At 38.2% G+C, this 12443-nt stretch overlaps 1 protein-coding gene across 1 annotated transcript in view; it reads left to right on the top strand.

Moving 5' to 3' along the window:
- The first annotated feature begins 914 nt into the window (after nt 1-914).
- Nucleotides 915-12443, top strand: part of LOC126452261 (aprataxin-like) — a 73297-nt gene continuing 61768 nt past the window's right edge. The window contains exon 1 of the mRNA XM_050091052.1: nt 915-1155. Coding sequence (XP_049947009.1) covers nt 955-1155 — 201 coding nt within the window. The 5' untranslated portion in view covers nt 915-954. The remainder of the gene's footprint in view (nt 1156-12443) is intronic.

Here is a 12443-nt window from a genome sequence, read left to right as displayed (position 1 = left end):
TCTGTGTTCGCAACTTGTGTTGCAAAAAACATTCAGACAAACCGCAGGAAACAGAGAAAGCGGGCAAAATGGTGTACACAGTGGCTGCTACAGTGAAAGCAGTTTTCTCACGTAAATTTACTGCGAGATTTGCGGGGCGAACCTTAAGAAAGCCAAGCAGATCAAAATACCATAACGCTGGCTGGTATACTTGATCTACTTCTACACCAGTTCTTCTAGATTTCTGAACTTTGGATAACTCTTTTCGGTAAACAGTTAGCAACGAATTTTTTTTATTACTCTGGATGGATGTCCTAGCAAACAAACTCATGTTATGCGACTTGTTGGTCTGAGTGTGGCGGGTGTTTTGAGTGCTGAATTTGAGATGAGCAAAAGATCAGCAAGTGATGATGGACCACAGTCGAAAAAAACACCTGGATTTCTCTGTTTGCCGAGGCGTCAACTGCCCGCAATTTGTCAATTAGAGCATTGTATGGTGCTGTCTTTTTGTCTCGGTCACTATATTCTTTACTTTTAATCTTCCACAAACATGGGTAGTTTCTATATATTTCAATGAATTCACTAACAAACTCTCGAGAACACTGACGAGTATCAGCCATTTTAATGCCCTGTGCGCACAAATACAAACACTAGACTGAGCAAACAGCTGTTTCGCGCCAGATTTGCGGCGATCTCCTGTCCACAGGCTCCAACTTGTCTGCGCAGATGTTGTTTGAACCCACAGATTTGAGAGGTTTCGCTCAAACCTCCAACTTCCAGGTTTGCACACACCTAAGGGTGGTGAAAATCTTCTGTCCGCACGCAACGATCTCTCTACGCAGTTGCGATGTGCGTAGTAATTTGCGCAGACAGATCGTTGCGTGTGGATGGGCCCTTACCGTCGACCTATCATATCACAACAGTCGATACCTAATTGCAAAGTTTTGGATGTCCTAGCAAAAACAAACTCATGTTATGCGACGTGTTGGTCTGAGTGTGGCGGGTGTTTGGAGTGCTGAATTTGAGATGAGCAAAAGATCAGCAAGTGATGATGGACCGCAGTCGAAAAAAACACCTGGATTTTGGGCAAATGGCCTTTTAACGGCTATGAAGGACCCTACTTTAATTGTGAAGGAAGATAGCAAAGTTGTGGTTATAAAAGATAAATATCCAAAAGTGAGTTGTGCTCTCCGTATTCAATTAAAGTGTTTCCTTTTCAGTGGGCCTAGTAGGCAGTAAGAAGTAGCGAAATATACGCTTTAGTTTTCCAGTGCTGTCTGTACACATGTTGAAACTGGGTCAAAAGCTTTGACATTTATAAATCCCAATGGCAGTGGTAATACATACTCATTCAAAATACCCACATGTACGAATGTTCCACCCACTTCTAAGTCCAACTTGTTTACGCTGAAGACTACGAAATCTTGTAATTATTTATAAAAATGAGAAAAATTGTTTCATAATCTCTGAATCCCTGTGCGCTTTTTGTGCAGAAATTTGTCTAATGTTGGGTATCGTCAAATTGGGTAGACACGAAGAATAATTCTGCTAATTTCATACAATTTTTCGCTAGAAGTTATGAAGTGGCACTCCTTTTGTATTTTTCGTAGTTGATACACGAAATACGTACATCATATGCGCAACAGCAATGTAATGCAGCTTTCCTGAATGTTTGTTGCAGTGTGAATGATTCACAGTGTAAAGTGATAAATATGGAGTGAATGTTGACCTCAGGCTATGAAGCAGATCTGTCAAGTACTACCACCTTTTTCACCACATGACAACCAATTTGTTACTTTCCAGTCTACCCTAGACCTCAAGCTATATTACAGATCTGTCTGTCACAGCCAAGATTTAAGGGGTAGGCACTAACACATGCTGTTACTTCTCCATGTTGCCTAATATTGTATTTACTAATGGAAATTTATTGAAATCATCTCAGAGCTTGTGGTTTTATCACTCAAGTTTTAAAATAGTATTAAATGTTTTCAGTGTTATGTTACCCTCCTACAAGCATTATCGACCAGCACTGTTTACTGTATTACTGCCATCTGGGATAAGACTGACCCCTTATTTCATGATTTTGTAAAATACCTCTTGCAAATATATCAATTTCTATTAGGCCAAATGAAAAGTTTTATAATTGTACATTATTTCCATACAAACACCCATAATGCACACTAATATTTTTCATTGTTTAGTAACTAAAATAATCAAAAGGGGTCAATATTTCAAATCTGTTGTATTGTAAACGTGCAGAATGGTCACGAGATAAATGCTACTGTAGCGTACTATAATAATGACCCCTGTAAAGGGATCTCAATGATTCCCATTGATAATTGGATGTTTTGTAAAATATTGATAAGCTAGGTATTGTTGAAATACACATGTCTGCGAATAGAACTGTCCGTCCTTAAAACACACTACAAAAAACTGTTAAGAATTCGTTTTGGGCCAAGAAAGTTTTCCTCAATTTAATTTATAAGCAAATATTTAGAGCTTGCTTTAGAAAAATTTAACTACAAAGTGTGTGAAATCATATCAACAAATTATATTGTATTATTTGATACTTTTGTTTTCAAGATGATATATAAGTTTATCCAGAAATGGAAAGAAAAGGGTGAAATTGGCTCCTGGATCAGTGTTACTCTTAGGGGAGGGGGAGCTTCAGAATCACCCCTGTTGACACTATACCTATACCCAAATGAAAATGTAAGTGGCTGTATGAACTGAACTATTTAGCATTCACCCATACAACAAAATGTGTCTACACTTATACTCTGCAAACCACTGAGAAGTGATTGGCACAGGGTACATCCCACTGTGTCCGCCATGTTTGAGGATGAGTTACACACTGAAGCAATTTGGCCTTTCATGTGACACTTGTTGCAAACAGCCCAATGCTTAGGGTACACTGCACACTCCTATTGGATGAAGCAGTACAGGCGAGATGAAAATGGGCACACGGCCACTTTTGTGATGCGGCCTGTTGCTGCTGTGGTCATAACCGACTCTGCTCCATGGGACACTGAGTCTAAAGGTTACTGCTGCAATGACTTCCTCGTCATCATGAACACTAGCAGTGTGCCTAGAAGGTTGGCTGAACAACTTCCAATACCTCCCCCGATGCAGCAATCTGATCGCCTGTGGCCCGTGACACTTCAAAGGACTGTGCTATATTGAGCACATCCATAAGTGTCAGATCCTCACATTCAAGGGCATTTTCACAGATCTCCCCATCCAGGGCCAGATGAACAATAACATGACGTGCCATGTAACCAGCGTAGGATTCATGATGGGTACTAGTGACAAGTTTATAATGATGGCGCAACCTGTGTAATTCTGCAGCCCAGGCTTTGCATGATTCGTTTGGGCGTTTCTGACAGTGGTAAAATTCTACGTGCATCGCAGTGACTTGCATACGTTGAGAGAAGCTTGCATATTTCATCAAAAGATGCTGTCCAGTTCTTGCAAAGGTGCAAGTTGGCACGACAAATGAGAAACACACAGTGAAAGCCAGGAAAGAAAGAAAGCCTTATACAGATTTGCATCTCCCACGTGAAAAACCTTGAAATGTTGGCGTAACCATGTCTTATAGGATTCCCAATCTTCAGCCGATTCAGCATATGGTGGAAAGGGCCACAGTTGCAATGATGGGAGAGTAACCAGCCACAAACCAGCAGGTGCCACTTGCTTGAGAGTGGTGGCAAGAGCCTGCTGCTGTTCCGTGAAAGTGCTGGGCAATGGTGCATTGGAGCATTTCTTCCATCAAGATTTTTATTGGGTGACTTAGCACTGACACTAACACATGGAGAAAATGTAACACTTTGTTGCCAAGTTTGCTGTAGCGAGAACAAACACGATTTATGAAGGGTTGTACTTCATAGAGCAACTTGTAAGATACAATGAAGTACAGGTTGTGTGTAGCACTGACACACTGACTGGACAATGGCAATACGGGTTACAGAATAGATCGAGCACTCATTTGCAATTGCTTAAATAACAATAGTTCTTTGGCGGCTTACCATAATGCCCCACGGAGTCAACACAGTTGGCCTCCACAAGCAGACGTGTGAACTGTATGGATGTGCAATGTCTGAAATCGCAAGCTCATGAAAAGCAGTGAAGATCACATAATACTGTGTACAGAAAGCTGGTTGAAGCCTGTAATTGATAGCAGTGAGATTTTTGGAGGAAATATAAGTGTATATCAAAATGATAGGCAAATGGGAAATGGAGGTGGTATATTTGTAATAGTAAACAAGAAACTTAAATCCATTGACGTAAAATTTGAAGCTGCATGTGAGATTGTGTGGGAAAGACTCAGTATTGTCTGCCAGACTTATCGCTTGATGTAAGCATAAACTTTAGAGAAAACTGCAGTTCACTTGTATGTAATTTACTCAATCATGCTGTAAACAATTGGTGGGGACTTTAATCACCCAATAAATAATTGGAAAAATTACAGTTTTGTTAGTGGTTGGCATGATGAGACTTCCTGAGAAAGAGTACTAAATGCCATCTCTGAAAACTGCCTAGAAGTGATAGGAATCCCACTAATGAAGGAAGTGTATTGGATCTAATGGCAACAAATAGACCTGACCTCTATGAGGATGTGCACATCAAAACTGGCATCAGTGACCATGATGTGATTGTGGCTACAGTGGTTACCAAAGTACAAAGGACAACCAAAACAAGCAGAAATATAGATATGTTCAGTAAACTAGATAAAAAATCAGTAGTGTCGTATCTCACTGAGGAACTTAAAACTTTCAGCACAGAGCAGGAACATGTACAGGAACTCTGGCTCAAATGTAGAAGAAAAGTTTACCATGTACTGGATAGATATGTACACAGTAGAACAGTTCATAATTGGAGAGAATCTCCAAGTTATACAGTCACTGTAAAGAAACTTCTAAAGAAACAGAGATTACTGCATTATGGGCATAAAACAAAGTGTATGGCTGTATAGAGAGAAGCTGAATGAATTGCCTTTGGCTGTCGAGAGTGCAATGCATGATGCATACAATGACTGCCGTAGCAGAATACTGTTAAGTGGTCTTTCACAGGACCCAAAGAGATTCTGGTAGACTGTTAGTCGCATTACATTAATACTTGTTCCATAGTCATGAATACAACATATTGTACTAATGTGGAACATGAAAGTTTAACATAACTTTTCTTTACATAATATAATTATTTTTTTTATTTTTACTACTTCATATCTAAAAATTCATCTATTGAGTGGCAAGAATTGTCATTCAGAGATTCGTTTGTTTTTAAATGTTGGTTGGCTATCTGTCAGACTTTTATTGCTATTTGGCAAAAAAGACCAAAGACTTCTGTGGCACCATAATTCACCCCTTTCTGTGTTAAAGTTAGTGTACAGTCCCTAGTGAATGCGACAGGAATTGAAATTGAGCGTAGTAAAACAAAAGCTTGAAATGCTTAACTCTGTTTTTAAATGTCTTTTACAAAGGAAAACCCAGGAGAATTACCCCAATTTAATCCTCGTACCACAGAAAAGATGAATGGAATAAGTATTATTGTCAGTGTTGTTGAGAAGCAACTGAACTCGTTGAAACTGAACAAAGCTCCAGGATCTGATGGAACCCCTGTCAGATTCTATACTGAATCTGCCGCTGAATTAGCCCCTTCTTTAACTATAATCTGTCGTAGATCACTTGAACATGAAACTGTGCCCAGTTCTTGGAAAAAGGCACAGGTCACACATGTCAACAAGGATGGTAGTAGAAGTGATTCACAAAACTACCATTTAATATCCTTGACATCAATTTGTTGTGGAATCTTACAGCATATTCTAAGCTCAAACATAATGAGGTATCGTGAACATTTAATTAGGTATCTTGAACAGAATGACCTCCTCAGTGCCAGCAATCATGGATTTTGAAAACATCTACAAAGATACTCTGCAAATCACATTTAAGTGCTTGGCAGAGGGTTCATCGAACCACGTTCATGATTCTCTATTATTTAAATCTCGTATAGCACGCAGAAAGAATGAACACCTATATCTTTCCGTACGAGCTCTGATTTCCCTTATTTTATCACGGTGATATGTAGGTCAGCATCAACAAAATATTTTAGCATTTGGAGGAAAAAGTTGGTGATTGGAATTTCTGAGAAAATTCCTCTGCCCTTCTTTGAACTTTTTTGATGTACTCTGTCAATCATATCTGGCAAGGATCCCACACCAAGCAGCAGTATTCTAAAAGAGGACAGACAAGCATAGTGTAGGCAGTCTCCTTAGTAGATAAGTTGCATTTTCTAAGTGTCCCGCCAATAAAATGCAGTCTTTGGTTAGCCCTCCCCACAACATTTTCTATGTGTTCCTTCCAATTTGAGTTGTTCATAATTGTAATTCCTCGCTATTTAGTTGAATTTAGGGCCTTCAGATTTGACTGATATATTGTGTAACTGAAGTTTAAGAAATTCCTTTTACCACTCATGTGGATGACCTCACACTTTTCACTATTTAGGGTCAATTGCCAATTTTCGCACCTAACAGATATCTTTTCTAAATTGTTTTGACTTTCTGATGACTTTACTAGTTGACAAATGACAGCGTCATCTGCAAATAACTTAATACTGCTGCTCAGATTGTCTCCCAAATTATTTATATAGATAAGGAACAGCAAAGGCCTGTAACACTGCCATGGGGAATGCCAGCATGCAATTTCACTAGAGGCTGCACTTCTGTGGTACAGTGTGAAAAACCTTCCACAGATCTTTGAGGTAATTCATAATGTTCGAACACGGTGTACATTCTAAAATCCTGCTGCATATCGACATTAATGATATGGTCCCGTAATTTAGTGGATTACTCCTACTACCTTTCTTGAATATTGGTGTGATCTGTGCAACTTTCCAGTCTTTGGGTATGGATCTATCGTCGAACGAATCGTTGTATATGATTAAGTATGGAGCTATTGCATCAGCATATTCTGGAAGGAACTTAATTGGTGTACAGTCTGGACCATCAATCATGTGAAACCCACTCGCATTTTTCTCATGTGACATACTGAAAGCTTTGGATTAAAGCAATCAGGTAGAGGCGGTATTTTTTTGATACGCAAAAAGCATTTCACTCAAAACCACACCTACTTTTGTTGTCAAAAGTATGATAATATGGGGTATCAAGTAGGGTTGCCAGATTTCAGTGAGGGAAAATAGGAATACATTAAATCAACTCTGACATTTTTTAGAATAATTATGTTTACCGCACTTTTTTCCATAATACACTCAATACAATGGAGTACTTTTCAGTTAGCACGCAATTCTCAACATTTTTTTCAATTCTCAACATTTTTTTATTAGACAGTACTGTCTTATAAAAATCACTGCAACTTTCATCATAATTAAAATAAGTGTACAATTCATTTTATATTGGATCAACTAAACATGTTACGCTCATTCCTCCATTTAATGTTCATAGTGGAGAAAACACTCTCCTTGAATGCATTTGAAGGAAATATACTCAAAACAAATGTAACTACATCTAAAACACTGCACAATTTTATGTGCCAATCATTTTTATAATGTAGACCCATCTCTGTGGTCTTGTCATAGTGGCTAACTTTGCTTTTAAATGCCCATTGCCTTCCCTCCAAAACAAATCAGTAACCATAGCAACCTATGAATACATATTATGCATGAAGGAAATCAACAATACAAAGTGATTCAGCTAATTTCAAAGTATTTTGAAACTAAGGTCCCCCCCCCCCCCCCCCCCCCAAGTGATATGCAATCCATTAAGGAAAAAACATTACTCTCATCAAAATCAAACCATGTATTTAAATATTTCAGACAAACTTCATATATATGTCTGCATTCTTCCAGTTTCGTTTGTTTTTCACCTGGGATCAGATATTCCAATTTATCTAGCAACTGTTGCACCTTATAGCCAAGAAACAGATCGTTTATCCTATGTTCTAACTCCATTTTTATTTTCTCCAACACATGATATACTTCACAAATTGTCAGTTCATTTTTTTCTAAGTTGGGTTCACCCTTTGAAAAACTGTCAGTCAACTGCAAGGAAAACTGTAGATATAATTCCATTCAAGTAAGTTGTTTTCCTGAACCAGACACACCTATCAAATTGTTCTTAATGAAGCTGGGGCAATCATCTACACTAGGAAAGTATGATATAATTGCAGGTAGATTTTTCAGCAACCTTTCTGTGGCAGGCTTTATGCATAAACAACATGTAGGTACATGTCTCAACAAAGCATTGTATTCTGTATCAACAAATTGAAAGAAATCTTTCAACTGAGGTACCCTTTTAACTGAATTTTAGGAATAGTTGAAAGTCAGAATTACTAACATTTTATCAGTTGACATAGTGTTCATATCAGATTTACAGCAATTATGCACTATATGTGCGTAGCAGTTCGATTCCACTATACCACAATTTTTCTTTTTAAGTGAACATAAACAGAGTTTTTCTTCCCATAGTTTGCATTTGTATAGTCTGCAGTAAAACTTGAAATCTGGGACAAATTCGGCTTGTGTTTTGGAATCCTTTTCAAGATCTGCTCAGACACTGCAGATGCAGATTCACCAGAACCCCCACAGAAATCTAGAATTCTGTGGGACGTGCTTGCTTGCATATCAAAGTATCTTACACAAATACGATAACACTTTTGATTACCTTTGTTGGAAGTGTCAAACCCCACACCAAAAAAAACTTGCTGTCCTTCAGCTTCTGAGTTAAATTATTGATTCTGTTTGGTCCCAAAACACCAGTAATTAATGCCTCACATTTGAAATATTGAAATTAGCATGCACCTACTATGTACCTTGTTGCTTCAACAGAGTTCACCTTGTACTAGAGAGTTTTCATCAGTGTGGTTTCTACCGATGTCAAGCGTCTTGTTTGCGGTTGACACTGTTAAAATGATGCCCAACATTGGTTATGCCACAATGTGAAATCGAAAATCCCTCTCCAGTTTTTTCAACACGTAAGGTATACCCTGCTTTTTGCCACAATTCTGGAAATTCTTTTTCCTGAATGATACACTTGTGGTCTTCTTTTCTGGTGTGTGCTGGTTGGAATATCTTATTTTTGTTTTGTGGAATTTTTTGCAGTCCCATCCATTTTGAACACACTACTTCCACAAAGAAATAAGTTCTAAAACGTGAAATGTATGATGGCTTGCAATAAAGTGTTGAACCTGCTCCCAAGATGAACAAAACAATGTGCTGTGTTGCATGGAGTCGAAGTACAGCTTGTTCACAAAAAGAAAAAAAATTCTATGGGGGTGTGGTGCTAGGAGAACAAGCCACACTCCCGTCACGCAGTGCTAGTACTACGCTCGCACTTACATAGCGATATCGACTTATGCCAAAACAAGTCTCCAATCGAAATTGAAAGTTTCATGTTGAATGATGGTGCTTTTTTGCTCCTAATTCCATATCACAGACAATTCGAAATTGAAAAGACCCAGTAATAAAACTTAGCCGAAGTTGACTGACTTCTGCCGAGCCAGAACTTGGCAGGTCTCGTTGATCTCTTTGTTAATAGACTGCACACACTGCACATCACATTTGTCCCACTCTGTCTCAGCTGACATCACATGTACACCCTAGCGTGAAAAACATAATCTGCATAGTAAAATCTGCTACTGGAAGATTAAAAAATATAAGTCATTAAACCTCATGTTCAAAATAGGAACATTTGGCGCACAGTTAAAGAAGTGCACTGTACCCGGAACAAAACAGGGAAATTTCATATTGTTCTGGCTAACACCATACATATGGCAAACCTAGAATCAAGTGAAATTTGTGACTGGATTGAGAACTTTTTTGTAGGGAGGACGCAGCATATTATTGTGAATGGAGTCATTGTTGGATGTAGAGGTAACTTTGGGTGTACTAAACACAAGTGTGTTGGGACCCACCCTTGCCGTTCATGTTGTATATTAATGACCATGCAGACAGTATTAATAGTATAAACAGGATTTTGGCAGATGATGCAGTTATGTATAATGAAGCTCTATGTGAAAGAAGTTGCATAAGTATTCAGTGTGATCTTGATAAGATTTCAACATGGTGCAGAGATTGACATCTTGCTTTAAATGTTCAAAAATGTAAAATTTTGCAATTCACAAAATGCAAAAACGGAGTATCTTATGACTATACTGTCAGTGAGTTACTGTTTTAATTGGCAAAGTCACATAAATACCAGGTAAAGCAGGTGGTAGACTTCAGTTTATTGGTAGAATACTGGGGAAATGCAGTCAATCTACAAAAGAGGGGCAGCACAAATTGCCACAGGTTTAAGTCCATGGGAGAGTGTCACAGATATACTGAAGGAACTGAACTGGCAGACTCTTGAAGATAGATGTAAACTATCCTGAGAAAGTCTATTAACAAAGTTTCAAAAGCTGGCTTTAAATGGTGATGCCGTGAATATGTTACAATGCTCTACATATTGCTCACATAGGGATCACTAAGAAAAGATAATAATAATTACTTCATGCACAGACACATTCAAACATTCTTCCCACTCTCCATACGTGGATGGAACAGGAAGAAACCGTAATAACTGGTACAGTTACCTCGTGGTGGTTTGCAGAGTATAGATGTAAATGTAGATGCAGAAGACACATCAATTTGTAGCAATCTCCTTTGTGGACTGATTGTGTTTCACCAGTATTCTGCTAATAAAGTGAGTTCTACCATTTGCTTTACCCATGATTGAGCCTATGTGATCATTCCATTTCATATATCTGCTAAGTTACACCTAGATATTAGTCAGCTGACAGGCTCCAACCATGAGTCACTGATAATCTAGTCATAAGATCCCATGCTGTTTTGTTTTATATAAAAGACTGTGGTATCTTATGCAGATGACATAAGATAATTTATCACAAGATGTCATTAGCGGTCTGTACAACATACTGTTGTGTGTATCTGATTCCATTTATATGCAAGGCACCCAAATGCCTTACTGATTGCAACATGTGTATGTGCCTCATTAAAAGTTCTCCATACTAATGTAATGTTTTAATCATTTGTTGTTTTGCATCACCTGTAACTTCCTGGAAAAACAATGATATACTTAACTAGTTCCTATGATCACAGGTACTAGTTCTTTGACTAGGAAAATACTTATTTCCTGGAAAATAATAAGATAAAAATCAACTTGCCGTTGGTCCTGGTATAATGTTTTCACTGCAGCATGTAATATATGTATCAGCTGAAACAGTCTTAGCTGATGAAACCTACTAGTACATCAAAATTGGTTGAAGTAAATCCTGCATGTACACAAATTAGAACTGTATCCCCTAGAAGTGGCATCACATCTAAATTCTTTGCTAGTGGTTTGTTGTGTGCATTAAAAATCAACCACAGAAGACAAACCTGTACTCAAAATTCATCTTTGTTAATCCAGTCACTTGGCACGGTACAGTGCACAGAAGGCAATTCAGTACAGGTGTGGGAAGTGAGGGTGGACTTTGATGAATTCTGAATATATTCTTATAGAGAAAACATCTTGGGAAAAGCAAAATTAAGCATAACTCTTACAGCACAGTTATGCAACTGAACAGAATGAAAAGATGCTCTACATCTTGCCCAATGCAGTAACAGTCTAAATCAGAAAGTGTTGCAATGAGTACCATATGCAACGTTGATTGAAATCCTGCAACAACATACAATGTACAAGGAAAATACTTTTTTTTTAATCTGTTGGCAGTACTGGAGTTTCACCTCCTTAAGGTAAGTAGTGGTCAGCCATTCTCAATTATTTTGTTTGAGCTATTCATTCATCTGATGTAATAAAGATCTAAGTAAAACATAAGTTCCTCAGCAAGCTAGTTATTAGTGCTGCTGGTCCATAATCCTCATTTCTCACTGACTGCTGGATATAATCCTCTTTCAGACTTTTCTGTACATTAGAATCTTCTCCTTTTTTATCCACATTTTACAAGTTTTTTGTACTCACTTTTGCCCTGCTTGTTTCTTTCTGACCCTTGTTATCAGGAAGAGTCCAGAACGGAATGTCCTTTGTCCATCTCCCATTATTTTGCATCAGTGTCTGCCCATTTTATGTTCTCACCACCTATTCTTTATATTACATGTTGTTGTTATTCTGTACATTCTTGTTATGTGCAGCAAGCACCCTTCTTTTGGTTGTTGGACACCCTTCAATTTTTGACTGTCTTCACATCTAATGTTTGCCCAAATTTCACATGTGTGAGTCAATACTGGTAGAATACACTGGTTATGGACTTTTCGTTCAAGCCTGGGTGCCTAAATCCTACATAACGGAGGTGCAGTCATCCCCCCTCCCCCCTCTCCTTTGATGTTCTGCTCGCTAATGGAGTGAGGGAAAATGATGGTCTATATGCCTCTGCATGGTCCCTAATTTCATCTACATTGGTGGCAATAGAATCGTTCCGCAGTCAGCTTAAAATTCTGGTTCTCTAAAGTTTCTT

Source organism: Schistocerca serialis, unplaced genomic scaffold, assembly GCF_023864345.2.
Source record: "Schistocerca serialis cubense isolate TAMUIC-IGC-003099 unplaced genomic scaffold, iqSchSeri2.2 HiC_scaffold_843, whole genome shotgun sequence".
Taxonomy (NCBI): Eukaryota; Metazoa; Arthropoda; class Insecta; order Orthoptera; family Acrididae; genus Schistocerca; species Schistocerca serialis.
Note: the sequence above shows the minus strand (reverse complement) of the source record. Positions and strands in the feature narration are given on the sequence as shown.